General features: G+C 35.6%; 4 protein-coding genes across 4 annotated transcripts in view; 2 read left to right on the top strand and 2 right to left on the bottom strand.

Annotated features, from left to right (window-relative positions):
• The window catches only part of LOC101891467 (transient receptor potential channel pyrexia), a 42,981-nt gene extending 38,721 nt beyond the window's left edge, over positions 1 to 4,260 (bottom strand). The window contains exon 1 of the mRNA XM_059121012.1: positions 4,053 to 4,260. The gene's annotated coding sequence lies outside the window, so the exon portion shown is untranslated. The remainder of the gene's footprint in view (positions 1 to 4,052) is intronic.
• Positions 1 to 10,021, top strand: part of LOC101891648 (small ribosomal subunit protein uS9m) — a 59,203-nt gene extending 49,182 nt beyond the window's left edge. Inside the window, exons 7-8 of the mRNA XM_005183067.4 lie at positions 9,575 to 9,737; positions 9,845 to 10,021. Of these exons, the coding sequence (XP_005183124.1) occupies positions 9,575 to 9,737; positions 9,845 to 9,936 (255 nt within the window). The 3' untranslated portion in view covers positions 9,937 to 10,021. The remainder of the gene's footprint in view (positions 1 to 9,574; positions 9,738 to 9,844) is intronic.
• LOC131800402 (probable arginine--tRNA ligase, mitochondrial) lies at positions 9,988 to 14,856 on the bottom strand. The gene is made up of 4 exons (XM_059121013.1): positions 14,632 to 14,856; positions 13,374 to 14,541; positions 10,199 to 10,553; positions 9,988 to 10,141 (listed from the first exon to the last, which is right to left on the bottom strand). The coding sequence occupies exons 1-4, from the start codon at positions 14,665 to 14,667 to the stop codon at positions 9,988 to 9,990; spliced, it is 1,713 nt and encodes a 570-aa protein (XP_058976996.1). The 5' UTR covers positions 14,668 to 14,856.
• Positions 14,857 to 16,671: 1,815 nt separating this feature from the next.
• The window catches only part of LOC131801913 (phosphatidylinositol-binding clathrin assembly protein LAP), a 58,219-nt gene continuing 50,763 nt past the window's right edge, over positions 16,672 to 24,127 (top strand). The window contains 2 exon segments of the mRNA XM_059121014.1: positions 16,672 to 16,823; positions 19,565 to 20,056. Of these exon segments, the coding sequence (XP_058976997.1) occupies positions 19,921 to 20,056 (136 nt within the window). The 5' untranslated portion in view covers positions 16,672 to 16,823; positions 19,565 to 19,920.

Below are 24,127 nucleotides of genomic sequence, written 5' to 3' on the forward strand. Positions count from 1 at the left end.
TACGAATGTGACACATTAGTGTTGCCATATTCACAAATTATTTCTAATCTAATATTCATGATTTGAGGATTGAGGAGAAAAATGCTTTCCGTGGGAAGAGAATTTCCCGCTGACATTTATGATTGGCTCTATTTTTAGGACAAAAAATGTAATTCTCATGTTTTTCAAATTGACTTTTTTTCCTCTCCTGTTCTCTTCCTTAGCGATCTTTGTAAGAACAGTTTCCGGGAGAACATTTTATATTATATATTTGTATTATTTTTTTGCCTGTTAATAGATAAACACAATTAAGATGCGTGGGTTTTTTTTAATTTTGCCGAAAGGTACCAATTAATTTCTAGCCCTAAGCCAAACAAAGTTGTCATTAATGTTTATTGGCAATTGTAAATTAGCTTCACATGTCAACAAATGTTTGCGCTTAATTGACTTTTATGATTTGAAATTCTTGTTTATTAATGATTATTAATCGTAGATTGTTTACACCATACAATAATGATTAATTTGAGAAAAATGGGACATTTATGAAATTAAGTTGGACTGTAAGAAACAAAAAAGTTCAAATTAAAAAAAAAGTTTTTATGTGCCTTTCCATATTCTGAGGCCAATACATTGTCGCAAATTAATTTGCAATTTCACATTAAAACAAGTAAAAAAACATTAAGTTCGGCCGGGCCAAACTTTTAATACCCTCCACCTTAGGGTAAAAGAAACATTAGAAGAAATGTGGCAAAAACCATTAAAATGCCGATTATGGGGAGGTACCGTTATATGGGGGCTATACCAAAACGTGGACCTATAATTACAATGTTTCGCCACCGGAGCTGGAACCCATTATGACCCACAAATACCAATTTTTAGACAAATCAGTGAAAAAATGTGGCAAAAACCATCAAAATACCGAATATCGGGAGGTACCGTTATATGGGGGCTATATCAAATCATGGACCCATGCATGCAATGTTTCGCCACCGAAGCTGGAACCAATTATGACCAACAAATACCAATTTTCGAACAAATCCCTGAAAAAATGTGGCAAAAATCATCAAATTACCGAATATCGGGAGGTACCGTTATATGGGGGCTATACCAAAACGTGGACCTATAATTACAATGTTTCGCCACCGGAGCTGGAAACCATGAAAAAATGTGGTAAAAAAAACTAAAATACTAAATATCGGGAGGTACCTTTATATGGGGGCTATACCACAACGTGGACCTATACATGCAATGTTTTGCCACACGCTCAGGGACCCGCTATGACCTACAAATACCAATTTTAAGACAAATCCGTGAAAAAATGTGGCATAAATCATCAAAATACCGAATATCGGGAGGTACCGTTATATGGGGACTATACCAGAACGTGGACCGATATATCTCATTTTCAATACCAACCATCCTAGACACAATGCAAATAGCTCTGCTAAATTTTGGAGCTCTACGTCAAATAATGTGGGCTGTATCGTGATTTCAACAGACAGACAGACAGACGGACATCGTTAAATCGACTTAGAATTTTATGCTGATTATGAATATATATACTTTATGGGGTCTAAAACGAATATTTAGGGATGTTACAAACGGAATGACAAAGTTAATATACCCTCCTTTCCAAGGTGGAGGGTATAAAAAGGCTCTTCAATCGAAAAAGAAATTTATCAAAAGATGGGAATGTGCACAACCGCCATGAATTTAGATGTAGGTTTACAATAGGGGTGCCTAAGTCGACTTTCGTGTAGGGGACTTTTGGTGTTGAAAAGTTTAAAAGTGATCATATTAAGGTCATGTTTTTTTAACAGAAAGCGTGTTTCTTTTGTAAGGTCATTTTTTTCAAGAACCGGTAATCACGTTTTATACGAATAAGTTATCGGTTTTGGTCAAATTATTCGCATCTTAATATGTTTGTCCAATTTTGACCTGATGCCAAGATTGGGAATATTTTTTCTGGGAATTCCATGCCAATATTCTTAGTTTTTATGAAAGGCCACATTTCCCAAAAACCCAGATTTTTATTAAAAAATAGTTTTCAACGGATTCCTGAACAAGAATCGTGGATTCTTAAAAATATTTTTTCCAAAGACTTCTCATCAAAAAACTTCTATTTTTTTTTCAGGAATTTTAAGGATCTTATAGGCATATTGAAAAAGTAGTGTTCCAAAAAAAAAAAATGGAAATTGCAACCACTTGCCTGACAAAAGTCCTGGATTAAAAATAAAAAAAAAAAAACAATAAAACAAACGGGGTTCTTAAATTTTTAAAAATATTTTTTAAAGACTTGGCAGACTATAGTAGAATATTTTTTAAGAATATTAGGTAAAGACGTGGGTTTTAATACCCTCAGCCATATGTCTACAGAGGGTATATATCATTTGATACTGCCAAAACGTGCCTCATCGAAATAAAGGTTTTAGACTCCACATATCTTTGGACCAAATCGGTTTAAGGGCATTTCGCGTAGATCTAGCAATGTCCGTCCGTCTGGTTGGTGCACACGATATCCGATCGATCGAAGGCAGTATCCGATTTGATCAAAACTTAGATCGAGTTCAGAGATGAGCAATACCAGTGCACTCCATCTGGTACCTCTACCACAAAATGTCAAGATTTTCATATAATTTTCTGCACAGAAGAAGAAAAGATAATCCGATTTTCCTCCAACTTTGTAAATCCCAATATTTGCATCGATGCTAGGTCAGGTGCGAAAATTGACAATACCACAAAAGGGCCAACATTTTGAATAATTATATCTATTATAAAATGTAATGTAAGAATACGATTGTCTTAAAATTACACACATTGCAATATTTTTATTAGCCCAAGGTCTGGTGTGAAGATGGAATGTATCGGTGCACTCTTTCTGGTATCTCCACCCACAAAGGCTCAAAATGTTGAGTATCCATGAAGCTCATAAAACCCGAAATTAAAATCCGATTCGATTCAGAATTGGCACATCTCAATATGTCTATCAACACAAGATCTTTTATAAAGATAGTAGAGATCGGACCATCCCGATAAAATTATGTGTTTTTTTATAATTTTTGTTTTCACGAAATATTAAAGAATCCTATCCTAAATGATTACATTTTATTGAAGGCTCACTTGGCCAAGAATTGTGGCTTTATGTCAACGATCTTCCAACGGATTCCTGAACAAAAAAAACCTATTTTTACAAATAATTGTTTTAAGGTTTTCCTAAAAATATTTTTAAAGACTTATTTGTCGGATAAATGTAAGATTCCCTGAAAAAAAATGTGATATTTTCCAAGGACTTCCGTCCAACAAATCATTTTAGGATTTTTTGCCAAAGATTTTTAAAATCGCGGCTTTTAAAAAAATATCAGGGAATTGCTGAACAAGATTCGGGGATTTTTAAAAACAATTTTTTAAGGGCTCCTTGCAAAAAAAAAACAATTCTTTTTATGGATGTTAAAAAATATTTTTTTTTTTCAAGTACTTTGGAATTTTTTTATAAAAAAATACATTTGAATACTGCTACCGATAGAAGAGGAAATATAGAATCAAATTAAATTAAAATTCTTTCGGATCCTTCTATTGAGCTTACGATCTCGTCACTTGGGTAAAAAAATCCTGGGGAGGATATTCCAGACAAAAAAAAAAACAAAGAAACTGAAGAGGATTGGTAGTTCTTTCCGAAACCTAGGTATTCCCTGCCCTACCCCCTGGTAAACATTACCATATTTCTTTACTAATGAACAAACGCTGTTTTTAGAAAGAACAAAACAATAATGAAATTAAGCCTGATTTTGTACCTCCATAGAATTCAAATTTCAAAATTTTTAAATATCCAAAGATCGCTTTTTCTGACATTCGAAAAACCGAATTTATTCTCAATAAAATGTTGGAATTATTGGCAGTCATATTTCAATTTTTTGTTTCAATCCTTTAGATTACAATTTGCTCCTTAAATTTATGTTAATATACTCCAACCTGAACTCATCTCTACATATCCTGATTTTTTTTAGAGATGAGTAAGGTTTCCCAATTTCTTCATTATTTTCTTATTTATTTCGGAAATGTCGTATTATCCTTACAGTGTTTCCATAATTATCCACATTGTCGAAGGACATCCATTTTTCTCAACATGCGGCGAAACTATTATCCTTTTATTTGATGGGAGGTGGTCTATAATCCTCGACAAAATGTTCTTAAAACTAAACAACAGCAGGATCGGTCAACACCATTAACAAATTATTTCGTTTTTTTTTCGAGAAGCAATTGTATCCTTTTTTCTGGTGTCTGTAACTGCAAAATGTTATTTTATGCTTAGTTTTTGAATCCTTGGAGATTATTTAATGTTTAAAACTAATTCATAAAATATTCAAAATATTTTTTTTATATATTTTTTTTCAATTCAATCACGTATAATTTTTTTTTTCTTTCCAAAGGACATTGTTGCATTTCAAGACGCATTTGTTTTTGTTTGTTTTTCAAGTTTTTTTTTTCCTTTTTTGATATCTTTTTATTGTTGCTTTTCGTTTTTATTTTTTTTTTTTATTTTATATTAATTATTATTATTTTTTTGTTAATTGTTATTTCAAATATTTTAATTTTAGTTTATTTTTTATTGTTTTTTTTTCTTCTACATTTCTAAATGTGATGACCGCCGCCGTTTTGGTTTTTTTTTGCCTCAATTTTTTCGAAACTTGACCCGTACGAACTTTTCGCCACGACGTTGAACATTGAAATATTCCAAAGCGTTTTTCCACTCGCTTTGCATTCGAGGAGAGATGCGACAAAAGTTCGAACATAACGTTTATTTTTCGTCGGACTTTTTTTTTTTTGTTTTTTGATTTCGTTACTTAGTTTTATTTTTTGAGAAAAATCAACGGCTATTTTTTGTCGGTAGATCTGTTCTGTATCTCTGTCCGTCCATCCGTCTCCATGTATTCATCCATCCATTGGCTATGTGATCGGTTTGTTGTTGTTGGTCCGCCCTCACATCCATGCGTCCGTTTTACAGATCTGATCACAAAACCATTGTATGTCGTTTTGTTGTTTTGTCGTCATTGTTGTTGCCGTTGATGATCATACTGATATTGTTGTTGTTGTTATTGCTGCTGATGTTGTTGTGATTGATGAATTTAGTATATACATTAGTTCCAAACGCTGCCGTCGTCCATCTGTTATTTGTAATTTATTCCGAATGCAAGAGACTATGCGAGGCCCGGGTTTGGCATTATTCCTTCGTCTGGAAGACCAGATGGTGTTCTACAAAAATAAAAAGTTGGGATCTTCTATGGCCTTCTTGGAGAAGACCTTCTAGTCTTCTTGGAGAAGGCCTTCTGGTCTTCTTGGAGAAGACGTTCTGGTCTTCTTGGCGGAGACCTTCTGGCCTTCTATCTAACCTTCTGGTCTTCTTGGAGAAGACCTCCTCGTCTTCTATGACTTGGAGAAGATGCGAAGACCTACTGGTCTTCTATGCGAAGACCTACTGGTCTTCTATGCGAAGTCCTTCTGGTCTTCTATGCAAAGACCTCCTTCAGCTCTTCTATGAGAAGACCTCCAGTTCTTCTATGAGAAGACCTCCAGCTCTTCTATGAGAAGACCTCCAGCTCTTCTATGAGAAGACCTCCAGCTCTTCTATGAGACGACCTCCAGCTCTTCTATGAGAAGACCTCCAGCTCTTCTATGAGAAGACCTCCAGCTCTTCTATGAGAAGACCCTCCAGCTCTTCTATGAGAAGACCTCCAGCTCTTCTATGAGAAGACCTCCAGCTCTTCTATGAGAAGACCTCCAGCTCTTCTATGAGAAGACCTCCAGCTCTTCTATGAGAAGACCTCCAGCTCTTCTATGAGAAGACCTCCAGCTCTTCTATGAGAAGACCTCCAGCTCTTCTATGAGAAGACCTCCAGCTCTTCTATGAGAAGACCTCCAGCTCTTCTATGAGAAGACCTCCAGCTCTTCTATGAGAAGACCTCCAGCTCTTCTATGAGAAGACCTCCAGCTCTTCTATGAGAGACCTCCAGCTCTTCTATGAGAAGACCTCCAGCTCTTCTATGAGAAGACCTCCAGCTCTTCTATGAGAGAAGACCTCCAGCTCTTCTATGAGAAGACCTCCAGCTCTTCTATGAGAAGACCTCCAGCGCTTCTATGAGAAGACCTCCAGCTCTTCTATGAGAAGACCTCCAGCTCTTCTATGAGAAGTACCTCCAGCTCTTCTATGAGAGACCTCCAGCTCTTCTATGAGAAGACCTCCAGCTCTTCTATGAGAAGACCTCCAGCTCTTCTATGAGAAGACCTCCAGCTCTTCTATGAGAAACCTCCAGCTCTTCTATGAGAGACCTCCAGCCTCTTCTATGAGAAGACCTCCAGCTCTTCTATGAGAAGACCTCCAGCTCTTCTATGAGAAGACCTCCAGCTCTTCTATGAGAAACCTCCAGCTCTTCTATGAGAAGACCTCCCTCTTCTATGAGAAGACCTCCAGCTCTTCTATGAGAAGACCTCCAGCTCTTCTATGGGAAGACCTCCAGCTCTTCTATGGGAAGACCTCCAGCTCTTCTATGAGAAGACCTCCAGCTCTTCTATGAGAAGACCACCACCTGGTCTTCTATGAGAAGACCTCCTCGTCTTCTATGAGAAGACCTCCTCGTCTTCTATGAGAAGACCTCCTCGTCTTCTATGAGAAGACCTCATCGTCTTCTATGAGAAGACCTTCGGCTCTACTATGAGCAGACATTCTCTGAGCAGACCTTCTGCTCTTCTCCGAGCAGACACATAGCCAATGGATGGATGAATACATGGAGACGGATGGACGGACAGAGATACAGAACAGATCTACCGACAAAAAATAGCCGTTGATTTTTCTCAAAAAATAAAACTAAGTAACGAAATCAAAAAACAAAAAAAAAAAAGTCCGACGAAAAATAAACGTTATGTTCGAACTTTTGTCGCATCTCTCCTCGAATGCAAAGCGAGTGGAAAAACGCTTTGGAATATTTCAATGTTCAACGTCGTGGCGAAAAGTTCGTACGGGTCAAGTTTCGAAAAAATTGAGGCAAAAAAAAACCAAAACGGCGGCGGTCATCACATTTAGAAATGTAGAAGAAAAAAAAACAATAAAAAATAAACTAAAATTAAAATATTTGAAATAACAATTAACAAAAAAATAATAATAATTAATATAAAATAAAAAAAAAAAATAAAAACGAAAAGCAACAATAAAAAGATATCAAAAAAGGAAAAAAAAAACTTGAAAAACAAACAAAAACAAATGCGTCTTGAAATGCAACAATGTCCTTTGGAAAGAAAAAAAAAATTATACGTGATTGAATTGAAAAAAAATATATAAAAAAAATATTTTGAATATTTTATGAATTAGTTTTAAACATTAAATAATCTCCAAGGATTCAAAAACTAAGCATAAAATAACATTTTGCAGTTACAGACACCAGAAAAAAGGATACAATTGCTTCTCGAAAAAAAAACGAAATAATTTGTTAATGGTGTTGACCGATCCTGCTGTTGTTTAGTTTTAAGAACATTTTGTCGAGGATTATAGACCACCTCCCATCAAATAAAAGGATAATAGTTTCGCCGCATGTTGAGAAAAATGGATGTCCTTCGACAATGTGGATAATTATGGAAACACTGTAAGGATAATACGACATTTCCGAAATAAATAAGAAAATAATGAAGAAATTGGTCTTCTATGAGAAGACCTCCTCGTCTTCTATGAGAAGACCTCCTCGTCTTCTATGAGAAGACCTCCTTGTCTTCTATGAGAAGACCTCCTTGTCTTCTATGAGAAGACCTTCTGGTCTTCTATGAGAAGAACTTATGTGAAGGACTTCGGTCCTTCCATTAGAAGACCATTTGGACTTCTGTCTTTTTTGGAAAAAAAATCGTCTTTTCCATAGAAAGACCTTCGACTCTTCCATAAAAAGAGATATATGAAGATATTTTGCTCTTTTCTGAACCAGAAAAATTCTGTAACTTTCTCAACGCACCTCGTTTAGATAAATTCTAGACGTAGTTAAATTTATTACGATTCGGCAAAGATAATATTTTCTTAGGTTGTTCTTCTTGAGTATTCTATGACGTCGTTTATTTTTTCCCTGAATGAAGAAAAAATGGAAATATTCCGCTCAAGCCTTTTTCTGTTATAATTCCACCACCAACCTATTCTAGGTTACTATTTTTGAATTAATTAGTTTAAGAAATGTTTCGAATAACGTCCTTTTTGCTCCTCTTTCCTTTTCTAAATTTTTTGTGGTTGTTTTTAAACCCCCGGTTAAAATTCTGGCAAAAATTTTAGCCTCTCTCAAACATTTTTTCTCCGACTGGATTATTGAATGTTAATCCCCATAAAATCCAATCTCTGTCTCTCTCCTAAATAAGCTGTTATCAACGAAATTTACAAAATCTTTTGGACATTTTTCCAAATCAGCTAATGAATAATTTTTCCTCTCCAATTTAATTTTTCTGGTGTTGGTCTATAATTAAAAATCAAGTCGTTAGCAAAAATGCTTGATCACGTCAGAATGTTTTAAACAACGCTATAAAGTGAGAAGAATGTTGTCGGTCGGTCGATGGCTGTATGTGAGAATTTACAGGCTTTTGTATTCAAATTTGGCTCGGGAAATTGCAAACAGTTGTTGCAAATTTCACTAATATAAAAATGCAAAACAACAGAATAGATAATTGAATGGCAAACATTAACTGGAATCAATAGGAAATTAATTGTAATGAGGAGCTATTTTTATGTAATTTAAATTTGAGGGGGAAAACCGAATAGGGGCAAAATAAAAAAAATATGGGGATCTAATGCGGAATAATAAAACTTCTACTGTACTAAAAGACAAGACGAATTTAGATGACAATTTCAACCGGTTATATGAACTCTACCATCACTTATTGTTTGATCCAGATTTCCAAATCTCTAATCAATAAACTCCTGTTACTTTTCTTCTTCCCTTTTAACTTTTCGCCTTTAGTCTTCGGGATGAATACAATGATTTCTCCAACCTAGTGGTATTTTCGAATTAAACTCTAAGTTGAACATCTTTGGGAATTTTTAATGGAATATCTCCATTGAAAAAAAAAAACAAACAATTTCTATAAGATTCCAAAGAAATTACTACTTTGAATCATATATTTTTTGGACATGTCGTCATGCTGCTTATCAAAGTCCAATCTTCTCAACATAAACACATAAATTGTTTACGTTTGCTGTCATGCTATTGCCCTACCGGTTTCTAAAGTTTTTGCCTAATTTGCTATTTTTTGTGATTTTGATTGATTGTTAATCTCCAAAAAAAAACAACAAAAAAACAAATGGTTAATGTGAAGACAAAGAAAGAAACACATCAAACAAAGACAACCTGACTTATATTTCACCTAACAACAAAACTAACAATTTTGTCCAAACAAAAAAAAAAACAAACAAAGACCCACGCAATTTCACAGCATCTTCACATAGAAATGATGGAACATAATTTCCAAACTTCAAAATTCACCACAAAAGCAATGATAAATTGTAGCTTAGCTTTGAAGAGAAAAATATCAGAAATAAATCTACAAAATTATTGACTTTCATTTCTGTCTTTTTTTTCAGGTTCTATTCCCATTGATCTTTACCGACATGCTGGGCAAATGTGACATCGAAGCCAATGTGGAGGGTGGTGGCAGCTCGGGTCAAGCGGGTGCCATACGCTGGGGCATTGCCATGTGCTTGCGTAGCTTTGTTGATCAGGAAACGATTGAATCGATGCGTCTAGGTAAAGTATCTTTGAGGTCCATTTTGTTGTTTTATTTATTGAGAACAAAAATTGATTGGTTCTAATTGTTGTTGGTTTCTTTTCCCTTCTTCCAAAACTGCTTTCAGCCGGTCTTTTGACACGTGATTATCGCAGACGTGAACGCAAGAAGTTCGGCCAGGAAGGTGCCCGCCGCAAATACACATGGAAGAAACGTTAATTACTGTTGTATTACTTTTTTAAATGTGTTTTTGTTAACAAATAATAAAATTTACATTTGGTTTAAGGGTTTCAAACCCAATAATTCCATGCCTTGTTTTAGTATGCCCTTGGCAGTTTTGAATAGCAATAATCTGTGCTGTTGTTTCCTGCTATCAATTTCCGTTTTGATGGGTAACCTTTTCAGGGCACGACTGGTGGAGTTGCTAAAATCAAAGAAATGGATTAATTTATTTAAAATTTAGTTTCTGAGGTCTTCTTACCTCAATCCAAACAAATAATTGACTAAAATACAGGCCTCCAACTGCTCCTTGGCCTGCCACAATATTTGTGGATATTTGGCAATTTCATTGAGAACATCTAGTGCCTCGGGTTCTTGCAGGCAATTTGGGTCTGTGTCGACGTTATTCAAATCAATATTTTCATTTTGTTCCAATAGACTATACAAACGACAATGGGTATATTGTAATTTAACGCCGGTGTCACCATTCATTTGCAATGCCTTGTCCCAGCTGAATTCGTAGTCTCTTTGACGCCGCTGCTTCAAATCGTTGATTATCACCGCCGAAACACCCAAAATATCGGCCACTTCATTGGAATCCACATCGACTTTGGTGGCTGTAAGAGAGACGATAAATGAATATATTTATTTGGAAATAAAGAAGTCTGGACCTAGAAATGGCATGGGAATACTATACCCTCCGTTTTGAGGAATAGTTAATTTAAAGTCAAAATTTTAGATTATACCTCAAGGTTTTTCAAAATATCTAATATCGCTCGGTGTTGCTATATAGAAGTGGCTGAAAAATGGCTAATGAGCTGAACATATCGCAATATTCCATTCGGAAAATATTGAAAAATGAGCTCGGGGTAAAACCATTCAAATTCCAAAAAGTGCAAGAACTTACACTGCAACAGAAAAAAATTGCCGAAATTTGGTTTTCTCCGATGAGAAAATATTCGTTGTCCAGCAGTTTGTAAACAAACAAAATGATCGTGTTTACTTGCCAAAGAAGTCATCTGAAAATGTGCACCTTCGGCGAAGCGAAAAACTCTACATTGTATTAGGTCTCTTCCCGTCGAGGTAGTACCACCACAATTTACGATGGGTGATATTGCAAATACCATCCGCAACGCTCAATGAAGTTTCTATAGTAATGCCTGTCGCTAGCCATTCATATTGTTCTTGAAGCATGGGAAATGGGCTGCGTTGTCCTGCTTTTAGATCCAGTCAAGGATGCCAGTAAATGAGGTCATAAATACCTCCCCATCATTACAGGAAGCTATCCTGTTACTAACCATCAACACGGATTCCATCCTAAACATAGTACTACATCAACATGGCACACCATATCCATACATGTTTATCCCAGGACGAAACCAGAACTAGCCGTGCCAAAGAATTTTGGTAGCTCCTGAATTATCAACGGCATTTAATACAGTCAAGTTTGCCACCTGGTAAAAGACGTCGAAATTGGTACCCTCTGGCCAAGTTTGAAACGTTGGAAAATCAACTATTTGTGTGGACGGCAGTCATTCGTGGAATTCCGTAACAATAAGTACAAGTCCCTTAGAGGGAAACGGGAATTTCTCTAAGAAGGGGTGATATCTCAGGAACTGTTTAACCTCTACATTTCCGGTATTTCTCGCCCTCCAGAAAGCCTTGAGGTATAAATTGAATAGTACGAGCATGGTCTTAAAGGCACTAACCGGTAGCAATTTGCTCGCGGAAGGAACGATCTTATTGATCTCTTATAAAGCGAATTCAGAAACAAGAAGTCTAAGCCCCGTAGAGTGAAACGGGAATTTCCCTAAGAAGGGGTGATATCTCAGGAACTGTTTAACCTATACCTATCCGGAATTTCTTAGCCTCCACACAGCCTTGAGATATAAATTGAAAAGTAGGAAAATGTTCCTAAAGGCATTATTCGATAGCAATTGTCTCGCGGAGGGACCGAACTTGTTGATCTCTTATAAAGCGATATGTCGGTCTTTGACCAGCTATGCGTCCCCTGAATTGTCGGTGAATTCTAGCGCTACGTACTAGAATATATACAGACCTGCCTCTCTCGTCTAGGAGAGTTGATATCTCCCGAACTGTTTAACCGCTAAATCTCCGAAAATTCTCGCCCTCCAGACAGCCTTGAGAGAATGAGGAGACTTTGTTGACCTCTTACAAATCGATATGTCAGTCTGTGGTCAGTTATGCGGTCCAGATTGGTTTGCGAATGCTAGTGCAATGCAGTGAATTAATATTTAGATCTGTCAGAATGAATGGGTGCCTCTGATAACATCAGTGAACCTCTACATGAAGATGCGAGGGTCATTCCCACATATTACCATAATGCAATTCACTGCCGTACATGTTTGGGTGTTAACCTCTAGTCAACAATTGTTGTCTAGCCACTAGAAAAGGAAGTCCAGCAGATAATTCGGAAGTGTAATTTATGCTGATGCAGTCACAGATGCTATCAACAACTACGACATGAATGTCGCCCTTGAATTAATTTGGGCCTGGTCTCAACTCGGCTTCTTTTTAGTCTCTATTCAATGTACTATTTTATCTGTAATTTTCCCTATGTGGACATTTATTCGGAAAGTAGTACTTAAGCCCGGTCTGATACAGTATCAATTTTTAGTTTTATTACGGAGGACCCTTTCATCTGCAAAAAAGTACTCCCTGAGACATTTGATTCCAGTCTCAATCCCGCACCATTTTAAAATTTTTTACTCTGTGGGCAGTTGAAGAGTTTAATGGTTCCAATAGGTTAGATGTTATTATCTACTCAACTTAATTTGTTCCTCGCCTCTAGAGAAAGAAGCCTATCAGACAGTTCGGAGTAGCATTTATACTGATGCCGTCACAGATACTATCAACAACTACGGCTTGAATGTTGTCCTTGAATTAATTTATGCCTGGTCTCAAGCCCGTTTCATTTTTTAGTTCCTTTTCAATGGCCTCTTTTATCTGCAATTTCCCCTAATTTCAGTTTCATTTTTGTTTCAGAACAGAGGACCATTTGATCTGATAACCTATAAAGTATATATATTTAGAAATGCCTTATGATTCGGGTTAGTTGGTGTTCCGAATTGATTACCAGCCGATCGGTGATGACACTCTGATGCCAAATTATGGGTTGCCTGGAATAGCCAATATGCTCTGATCAGGAATATAGATAGTTATTGTAATCTGAAATCACAATCTTGAGAAGTTTTGAACCAAATGATGTAGGGTTTCAATATAGAAAATCTAATCTACAGCAGATGGAATAATTGCAATATCATTTATATCTGAATAAGTGTTTCATCCATCAAAAACATTGCCCAGAGATTTTCTGCCTTAATGCTACCAATATTTTCGAATTCAATTTCAAATTCTTTTCTAAAAAATCTTTGCAAAAATCAATTAGCTGTTTTACAAATATTTCATTCACTTACTTGGACTCTGGGCCTGTTTCTCCTGCATGCGATCACGGGCCTCATCCAAAAGATCACGCAAAAAGACCGCCTGACCTTTGCGGGTACTCATGCCATGGATACGACCAAATTTCACATGCCTTAACTTGGAAATATCAATCTCCTCCTTCAACCTCCAGGTTGTTTGAAACAATGCCTTAAAGTGATCAGTTTGGCCATTTTCCACAATATAGAAAATCTGTTCAAATTTAAATCGCTGCCATCGATCCAAAAGCGCAGCAATATCTCGTGTCAAATACAAGGTGGAGCCATCACTCTTAATAACAGGTATCCTTCTATTATCGACCTCAACCACTTTGCGTCCATCTTTTTCGGGCAATAGGAGATTTTTCAATTCCAATGCTTGCAGGACCGCTGTGATGTGTTTTTGCGAATACAAAGATTCCCAATCGTAGATGTCGAATGCAACACCCAAACGTTGGTAGACTGTTTGTAATTCATTAATGGTATATTCCCTATATTTTTGCCATTGTTTGATAACTTCCGGAGATTGGTTTCCCGATTCCAATTGTCGAAAATATTCCCTTGCCTTGTCGGCAATGGTTGGATCATTAATTGCCTCCTTATTGGCCATAACATAGGCTTTGTACAGAGTTTCAATGGGTGCATTTTGTATCCGTTCATCTGTTGCCTGCAGTAGTTCCACGCCAACTTGCAGCAAACCAAATTGTGTACCCCAATCACCGAGGTAATTCATTTTGCTCACTTGATAGCCCAGCTGCTGATGTATATTGGCCAAAACATTGCCAATAATGGTGGAACGCAAATGACCCACATGGAAGGGCTTGGCGATATTCGGTGAACTATACTCAAAAACCATATGTTGGTGGCTCCTCTCAACAGGTATTTCGTTATCAGATTGATTTAGCAGAGATTTTACATAAGTTTCTTCGCGTAAATGGAATTCCACTTTGCTGGGTGTTTTCCCACTACCCTCAATGGGTCTTATTTCCTGCACCAAGTCGGGGTCATATTTTAAAGATGAAACAGCTTTCAGGACTTTGAAAACCTCCTCCTCTGAAGAGTTATTGCCCTTAACCGACCATTGCAATACCGGCTTGCCATTGCTGCGTTTTATGGGGGCCTCTAGCTCATAGTAAACATTACTGTTCCTTACAATTTGTGTAATCTGTGAGAATATATAGTGGAAAATGTAAAAATAATACAAATTTATGTGTTTTTATTTATAAATATCTTTAAAATTGTGTTTTTTACTCACCTTATCGCTAATCGCCTTGCGTATCAAATATGACATCTTTTTAATGTAACCAACCGGCACTTGTTATGGTACGAATACTATGGACAGTGCAGTATGGCATCTCTAAAACGAAAGGTGACACAGAAAAATAGTAATAAAGATGGGGAATCAAAACAGAAAGACAGTTAATTGGTTCCTTAGATCGAAAACAGAAACAGGTGTACAATTTTTCAATGTAGGTTTCTAGAAATCGATTTTTGGTTTGATAAAGACACAGCTGCTTACCCGACCAAAGTCGATTTCCATAACCCTATCTTGTAAAGGACAAATATTGCCACATTGTTTCATTAAAAAAATGAAAATACAGTAGGTTTTGGTTATTTCTCATAAAACAAAAGTTTATCTCTAGATGGTTTAAAAAAAACGGAAAATAGGGAAAATATATAAAATTTTCCCAAGAAAAAAAGAAAATATAAAGAAATTATTTTTCTGTGGGCACAAGGCGAAAATTGGCGAAACACTTTACAGGGTGAGATAAAAAACTGCAACCAAGTCAAACGCCATTATTTTTACATTTTTTTTAATTTTATTGAATGAAAGCAAAAAATGTCGGAAATAGCATCAATTTATAGAATAAATTTAGATTTGTTCGAATTGGTCAACTTTGGCACGAATTGTGGCCTTGAAACCGTCACACGCTGCCCGAATGTTGCTCTGCGGTATTTTGGCCCATTCCTGGCGAAGCGCTTGCTTGAGGTGATCGACTCTTTGGAATTGTTTAGTGCCAACCTTGCTTTTCAAAATACTCCAAAAACAATAGTCCAACGGATTGGTATCCGGAGATTTTGTTGGCTATTGTGCGCTGGAAATGAAGCGAGGAACCTCATTTTGTAACTTGGGTGGCGCGTGCTGAGTGCTATGATGCTGAGTCCTGTTGGAATGTCCAAGGTCTGTGGCCAAAATGTTTGTGTGCCCAAGGCTTTAATACACCCTCCAGAATTATTTTCGCGATAATATTCAGCATTTATTTTGATGTCACGGTCGATTAATACGAGCGGAAAGCGACCATCGGCTGTTATGGCGGCACAAACCATCACCATGGCCAGTGCTTGAGTTCTGGTGGCCAACCCAAAGTGCACATTTTCAGCTGACCTCTTTGGCAAGTAAACCCGATCATTTTGTTTATTTACAAACTGCTGGACAACGAATGTTTTCTCATCGGAGAAAACCGAATTCGGGAGTTATTTAGCTCTTTTTGGCCTATTTTCTTTCTGTTGCGGTTGCGGTGTAAGTTCTTGCACTTTCTGGCATTTCAATGGCTTTACCAAGAGCTAATTTTTCAATATTTGCCGAATGGAATATTGCGATATGTTCAGCTCACAAACCATTTTTCAGCCACTGCGATGCGGGTTTCGCTCAAGTCGCTTCTTTACTTTTCGAACCATTGTTGCTGATGTTGTTTCTGCGAACTGTCCCGAACTTTATGTGAGTCGGCTTATCGAAACATACTGATGTGACTTGGACTTACAAAATGACTGGAGGACTAGGCACAAAAGAGGATTTTTCTGTTAGAAGTATATGGATCCTTTGTTCTTTCACTGAAAAATTCGTCATCGTCGATTATTCCTTTATTTTAGAACCTGCAAGATTCTACCAGTTTTGCACTTTCTTCGATGTCATGGGAACAACTCGTTTCCAGAGCCTGCAACTCAGTACTAATTTTTGTCCCTGTGCTCTCTAGCAAAGTTCCTTTTCACGGTTTTTTATTCGTTTGTACCCGGTTGATAATCTGTAATTCAAATTACTGTGTGTTATCATGTGATTTTTGTCAAATTTATTTTGTTACCATCTTATCTTGACAAATTACCCGTTTCCATATTTACTTGAAAAGTTCTTGTTTCATTAGTTATTTCATTACAAATGACTGGAACTGAGGGCATGGCTAAAATATCCGGATAATGCAAACTCTCAACATCACTCATACAATTATTCGATTATTTTCCCTCCATACAAAGGCGATTAATCGATTGGACATAAGTCGACCTACATATCCCTGATACATACTCATTTACAATTGAAAAATCCGAATCGAATGAGAAAGAACTAGGCAAGAGAAGAAAAAATACATAAAAATCCAACTAAAACGGGCAGAAAAGTCAAAGAAAATATATAAATTTTCCAAGAAGGAAAAAAATTAAGCTTACAACAAAAAAGTAAATATTAAAGTGTCTATTGTAAATGGAAAATAATAAAACAAGTGTTATGAATACCAATTAATAGAAAAGGCCAATTGAAGCAAAGAAAAAAAAGGAATTGCAAAAGTTGTCGAGTGTTCTTCTGTGCGCAAGCTGCTGGCTATTGTAGAAAAAAGTGAATTACGTTAATTTCTTCTTGTGCATTACAATTCCAATTTACGGTGTGTGTGCGTTTTTTGTTGTTAAAGCAACGGTACAAAATTTGGTTTTTTGGAAAGAATTTTGGGCGAGTTATTTGGCTGCAAAATTGTCTCAATGATTGTTGTTGGTGTTTTATGTTAAATAAAAAGAATATTTATCCAAAAAAAATTTTGAGCCACGTATTATTTGAGAGCCAATTTATTCTGTATTTTTCTGTGTTCTCTGTTACTGCCTGCCAGGCAAAAGTAACAAACCTCCATGAGAAGAAAAAAAAGTGGATACAAAATGAAAGAAATATATAAATGTTGATTCCAATACGTCGTGGACGTCGACGACGATGATGTTAACGACATTAAGAAGAAGAACAAATAGTTGGTTCTTGAGAAGAAGAAAAGAAGTAGTGAAAAAACAGTGTGTGTGTGCAATCAATGGAGAAGAGCAGCAGCTTAGTATTGATAACAAAAACAACAACAGATTGGTTACACACGTCGCCAACAGCAGCAGTAGCAACAACAACAACATCCAACATCTTTTTGACATTCTTCATAGGTTAATGGGATGGAGCCTCTCCTCCATATTTTATTGTTGTCCCCTCTCTCACTCTCACACTTGTCCTATGCAAAGTGTTTTTTCTTTTTTCATTTCTAATTGGGTTTTCGTATTGTGTGTTGTAGTTGTTGTTTGTTTGTTTGTTACAAAATATCATATCATATGATTTGTGTGGAGAAAATCAATAAATCCACAAGAAAGCCAACTGAAAGGAAAAACGAAACAATAATTTGAAAAGTGAACGTCGTCGCCTTGTCGTCATTGAGCGGCGAAGAAGGATTTGTTGTAATATCAAGTAAACGTCATATGGTTGTAACTTGAGTTTTTTTTAAGGGGTGTTTTTCTTTTGTTGTTTGCTCGCTCTCGGTTATTTAGAGGGCGTTTTAAGTGTGTATGTTGAGCCATTTGGAAAAGATGTGCCAAATAAAACACTGTTTTGTGGGTCATTCCTATTATTTTATATATCGGTGGCTCCTTTGTGTCGACGTCGTCGTCGATTTGTTGTTGGTGTTGTTGCTGCTGTTCTTGACTCGTGTCTCTTATCGGTCAAATAATTCCAACTGGAGGTGTGAGAGAGAATTATGTTGTGAATTGCGGGTTTTTTATATAATACTTTTTTCCGTTTAAAAGTTTAATTGCAAATTAAATTTTATGGTAGAAGTGGGAAAAAGGAGCAAAAAATGACAAAATATTTGCAAAAATTTGCCACTGTTGCATCAAAACAAATCGATGCCTTATGCTCTCTCTCTCTCCCTCTTTCAATGGGTGGTCATAAGGAACATTAAATGTGATTTTTTAATAGAAATAGTATTAAATATTTTTATTTTTAATGGATATCGATACCATGGACTTAATACAACGATTTTATTGCAAAAAAGCCAGAAGAAGAACAAAAATTTAGTAAGAATTGTTAGTTTTGTGAAATTCTCTCATTTTTCCTCTCTTTTCCCATTGACACTTTTGGGGAATAGTAATATTTGTGTTTTATTAACAAAAATGTCTTAAAAATAACTAATTTTCTGTAGAATATAATTGGGATTCATTCATAATTTAAAACATATGCCAAAAATATACAAAAAATACCAAATTTATGGATAATTTTTAATTGCTGTGAGTTTACTTTTCTCCTTCTCTTCAAATTGGGGAGCTCTTAGGGAATAGCAACTATTACGTGTTTTATCAATGAAAAGTACTAGAAATTAATTGCAGTTAATAAAAAACAACATTCCTCCAGTTTTTAACATAAATGCATGAATTAAACTAAAAAGAGGGCAGAAATTAAAGAAAAAATGCATTTTTGTTTCAAATTGCCTCATCATCCTCTCTCTCTCTCTCACTGCCCCTATTGGAAACAATTTTTATTGTGTAATTTGTTAATAAAATACTTTAAAAAATACTTTAATTAAAGAAAAAGCTGTGTATATTGATTCATTAATTGAGATTAATTCAAAAAGCTAACGATAAACAAAAATTTTAAATAAAATTGTTAATTTTATGTTCTGTCTCTCTCCCAATTGGGGGTCCTAAGGAATAAATTATTATTGGGTGTTTTATTAATAAAACTATTGCGAAAAATTACTTTAACTAAATGAAAATATATTCTGGGTGCTTCATTATTAAAACAAAGTGAAAAAAATAAAAGAATAACTAAAAATTAAAGAATTACCTGTCTCTTTCAATTTTATATCTTTGGGAATAAAAATGATTGTGTTTTATTAATCAAAAAGTGTTAAGAATACCATGAAAATTATGGAAAATGTGTTGTTTGCTTCTTTAATCGCCATAAACGTGAAATCCCCCAAAGAAAATACAAATATAATTAATAAAAAATTGCCTCAATTACATCAAAACAAATCAATTGTCTCTCTCTCGCTCGCTCTCTCTTGCCTTTTATCTTTCCCACATTTGCAATTGAAGGCCTTTTGGGATTAGTGTTTTTGGTGACTAATGTGCGTGTGTGTTTATCTTTTTTTTTTTTTTAATAAAAAATGTTAACAATTTACTTGCAGTTGATGGTAATTAAAGCTGGTACTTTCATTACTTGACAAAAAAAAAAAAAACGCGGAATAAGAAAAAGAAGACAAATTAACTACAAATTGTCACAATTGCATCAAAAGAAATCAATTGCCTCATTCTCTCGCGCCTTTTTGCTGCTCTCTCTCTCTCTCTAACACAAATAACAACTGTTGGCTGTCACAAGAATTAACGCATTACAAAAAGGAATAATTTCAACAAAAAACCAAGAAAAGGCCAATCAAACAATCAAGAAAAAAAGAAAAACTAAAATTAATTTTTGGTTAATTTTATTAATTGTGCATTAAACGCCGCAAAACAAAAAAAAAAAAAAAAAACACAAGTCATCATCATGTCTATGGCCGGACAAACAATTAACGACAGATTACTGGCTGCCAGGCACAGTTTGGCCGGTCAAGGTTTGGCCAAATCGGTATGCAAGGCCACAACGGAAGAGTGCATTGGTCCCAAGAAGAAACATTTAGATTGTAAGTAGTATGCACTCATCACTGAATGAATTTATATCGTATACCATTTATGTATATCGCTGTACAATGTATTAATATTCAATTAGTTTTATTTGTTGCCGGCCCCGTTTGCCTGTCAATATCAATTCATATGGTGTTGATGCTGTTTCGGACGCCCCTTATTTTGTAACCAAGTGCTGGTTGACTGGCGACAAAAGTTCTTTATACATTGAATATTTTGTGGTGTTATCAGTTCAGAGTTGGGATACATTCCTATGGGTGTACACACACAGAGAAATTGTATCGTATTATGTGGGTATTGTATAGCAATGATAAATAGAAATAACAAATACATATACTATTGTCTTCATTCCAGATATATGCCTGTAGCTGGCATTGTGACAGAGGAAATCTAGGATAACTGAAAAGAAAATAATGGGATTTTCTATAAAATTTGTAACCTGGTAAACATTACCATCGTTCTCCACTAATAAACAAACGTTGTTTTTATAAAAACAACAATAAAGGGATAAAGCCTGACAATTTTGCAACAACATTTGTAATCTATGTTACTTCTGCTCCCACATGTGGCTACTTCAATCAGAGACATATAGAATGCCAAAAATAACATTTTCATAAAAAATACCCAACGAACTGTGCGATTGGTTAGGGTTGTCCTGGTGTCACTGCAAGATAAACTTTTCGAACTTGTTTGGCAAATGCTGACAGAATGGTCCGGTCTCTACCATGCTTATGACAGACCTTGTGTTGATGGAAATATTGGGATGTGCCAAGTCTGAAAGGAATCGGATGTTAATTTCGTGTTTTATCAGCTTTACAGATATTCAAAATGTTTACCCTTTGTGGGGGAGGTATTAGAAGGAGTGGACCGATATATTCCATCTTCACACCAGACTTTGGGTTAATAAAAGTAGTGCGATGTGTGCAATGTGAAGGCAATCGCACACTTACATCACATTTTTTAAGAGGTATAATTGTTTAAAATGTTGACCATTTTTGGGGGAGGTACTGGATCGAGTGGACCGATATTCTCCATTTTCGCACAAGACCTAGAATTGATGGAAATGTTAGATTTCGCAAAGTTGGAGCAAAATCGGATTATCGTTCATCTTTCTGTTCAGAAAATATATTTTTTGAACATTTCGATTTTTTGTGGGGGAGCTACCAGAAGGAGTAGACCGATATTGCCCATCTTCGAACTTGATCTTAGTTTGACAATAATATTACGAGGTACCAAGTTTGGATCAGATGGGATATTCCCTTCAAGAGTTATTGTGCACAGCAGCCAGGCACACGACGGACGGACATCGATAGATCGAATGCAAATGTCCTGAAACGGATTTGGTCCAAAGAGACCTAGGGTCTAAACCTATTTTTTCGATGAGGCTCGTTTTTAGGCCTTATCAAATGATTTATACCCTCTCTAGCCATATGTTTGAAGGTATAAAAACCTGATACGATGTTCAACATCGATCATGAATATTAATGCTGTAGCCACATTGCTCCTCTCCTCGTCGTTCTTGGGAATTCCACAAACGTACCGTAAAGTAGGATGTACACAAGAATTCCTGCCGTCCGATCATCTACAACGGCATGTCTTTGCTGATAGATTCTTGAATTGAAAATGTTTTGGAATTGGATCAAAAAGTCATTTCTACTTTGACGGCAAAATTTTTGCTTTGAGGGGTTAGGAAAGCCCAAACATTATTTTTTAAATTCTATTCATCCTCAAAGTGTGTGGAATTGGCAATATTAATCCATGGAGTTTGCTTAATCCTGCAAGCATTAGAATTATGTAAGAGGGCATTTTAAGCCCACATAATCTTCTCCAAAATGTGATAAGTTTTCTTAAAGGCAACGCAATTTCTAAGAACCCCAGCAATTCTCGCCTCACTTCTATGCTGAGAAAGAAATTCAAAATCCTTTTCCCTCAAGACCCAAACAAAGACTTCAAAAAATATTAGCCAGCATGCTGCGTGCGTGCATGTTCTCAAAGTTCATTTACACTTTCAATTTTCTCTTTTCATTTGCTTGATATTTTCCTTTTTTTTCCGATTGCACTACAAGCGGCGTTCCAAGCAAACGCTTTAAACGATTTTGAACAAAAATCTCATTTTGTCAAATGGTCTGAGAATAAGGCATGCATGGGGCAAGTGTGCTGCATTATCAGCTTGTAAAACAACAAAATACTGAATACATATGCATAAAACAAATGCCAGGCTTTTCATTGCACTGAAATGAAAAAAAATATACATTTGGATGTTATTGAGAATATAACGATTATAAAATGAAAGCTGATAATGACATCCGTTTGAATTTTATAAAAAAAAAATGTTTTTCATGTGCTTATTTTTTTCGAAAAGGGTCAACAACATGCCGCCACGAATGAATGACGAATGTAAAGCGCTTATGAGGGGTGTATGTGTATTTAGTTCGTAAATGACCTTGTGGGTGTTGGAGACGCCTGCCATTATATGTCGTGATGCTGGTTGGTGTGTAAGTGTTTTTAAAATCCCTGCGATAATGTTTGCCAAAAAAAGGCCGTGGAGCGAAATAGCTTCTTATCTATAACAAACTTTCGAGGCATTAAAAACAATTTTGTTTTAAATTTTAAAGTTCTCAAAAAATTTACTTAGCTTTAGTCGGGCAGAGAATGTAAGCGGAATTTATCATTTTGGCATGATCCAAAAATTCAAAACTGCAGTTCGACACAAGTCAAGTATGGTGCTCGTCTTATGATCTGTGAATATTTTTGCATTATTTTAATTGTTTTCGAAAATGTTACTTCATGGTTATAGCCATTAATCTTCCAATCGCATTTGGATAGGTTTAAAGGGCTTTCGAATTTTTTCCAACACTTTGTGCCAAATAACGAATGCACCACCCTAACGTAGTTACCTTAAACTACTAGTCCAACGTTTTTCAGATGCTGGATTTATTTAAGACATGACGTTACCTCGGCAGCATGAACGTTTTGGCAGACTAGCTTGTTAGGTTTGTTGACCTAGTCTCTTTTTTTTGTTGGCCCGCCTTTTCTATATTCTATAGATCCCTATTACGCCAGGAGGCGTGCATCTTTCTTTTTTTTTGTAAAATTTATGTCACATATGTTCTGAGAATTCCATCTTGAAGATTAGAATTACTCATTTAACATCAGATTCTATTGTAGTATCCTCTGAGAAGTCCTTAGTCTTCAATCAATTTAGATCCCATCGAAAGATATCTGCTGAAATCTAAAGAATCAAACAGTGTTAATTGGTTTACAAATTAGGTAACTTCTTTGTTACAAAAATACTTACACATGCCGGTATATATTAATTCAACAATTGTAATATGTAGTTATTTACTTATATTCCCTTATTTTGCTTTTAAAATATCCTTTTCCTATTTTAATAAATCACTTTTCCTCAAAAAATCCTCGTTAACTGTCAATCGTTTCAAGTCTCCATTAATATGATCTATTTTCCCGCTCGTTTCATGATAAATATTTCTCTGTCATTTACTCTCATTATGTATGGAGAGAGCACTTAACACCCAAGCTCTCATGTTATTTTTTCCCTCATCTCTCATTACATTCTTATTAGAAAGACACCTTTGAATTGTTTGTGTTTTCTTATTTTTGCCGGTTGTTTTGTTTTGCTTTTTCCCTCTATCTTTCAATGAAAAAAAAATGTTAAACCTAAAAATAATTATAATAATTTATTCACCAAGCCACCACGACGTCTAACGGTACTAATTAATAAATGAAAACAAGCAAAAAACAAAATTAATTCATTAAAAAACAATTATACAAACATACATTCATGCATACCCACCTATGTGACTGCCTCGGCTACCTATGGTTTAGCTAATGAGAAACGTTGTCGTTATTGCTACAACAATACAAAAACAACACAAATAATGGTTGTTATTTGTTTTTCTTTTGCACATGTTTCTCGTCGCCGTTGTGTATTTAATAATATTATTTGTATTGTTGTTTTTTTTCCTTTCTTTCACTCTTGTCATCACCGATGCATTCCAAACACTTCACTAACCTTTTCAACAACATTTATAGTTTTTCTTTTGTTGCTA

The sequence above is a fragment of the Musca domestica genome, unplaced genomic scaffold, assembly GCF_030504385.1.
Source record: "Musca domestica strain aabys unplaced genomic scaffold, Musca_domestica.polishedcontigs.V.1.1 180, whole genome shotgun sequence".
Classification (NCBI taxonomy): Eukaryota; Metazoa; Arthropoda; class Insecta; order Diptera; family Muscidae; genus Musca; species Musca domestica.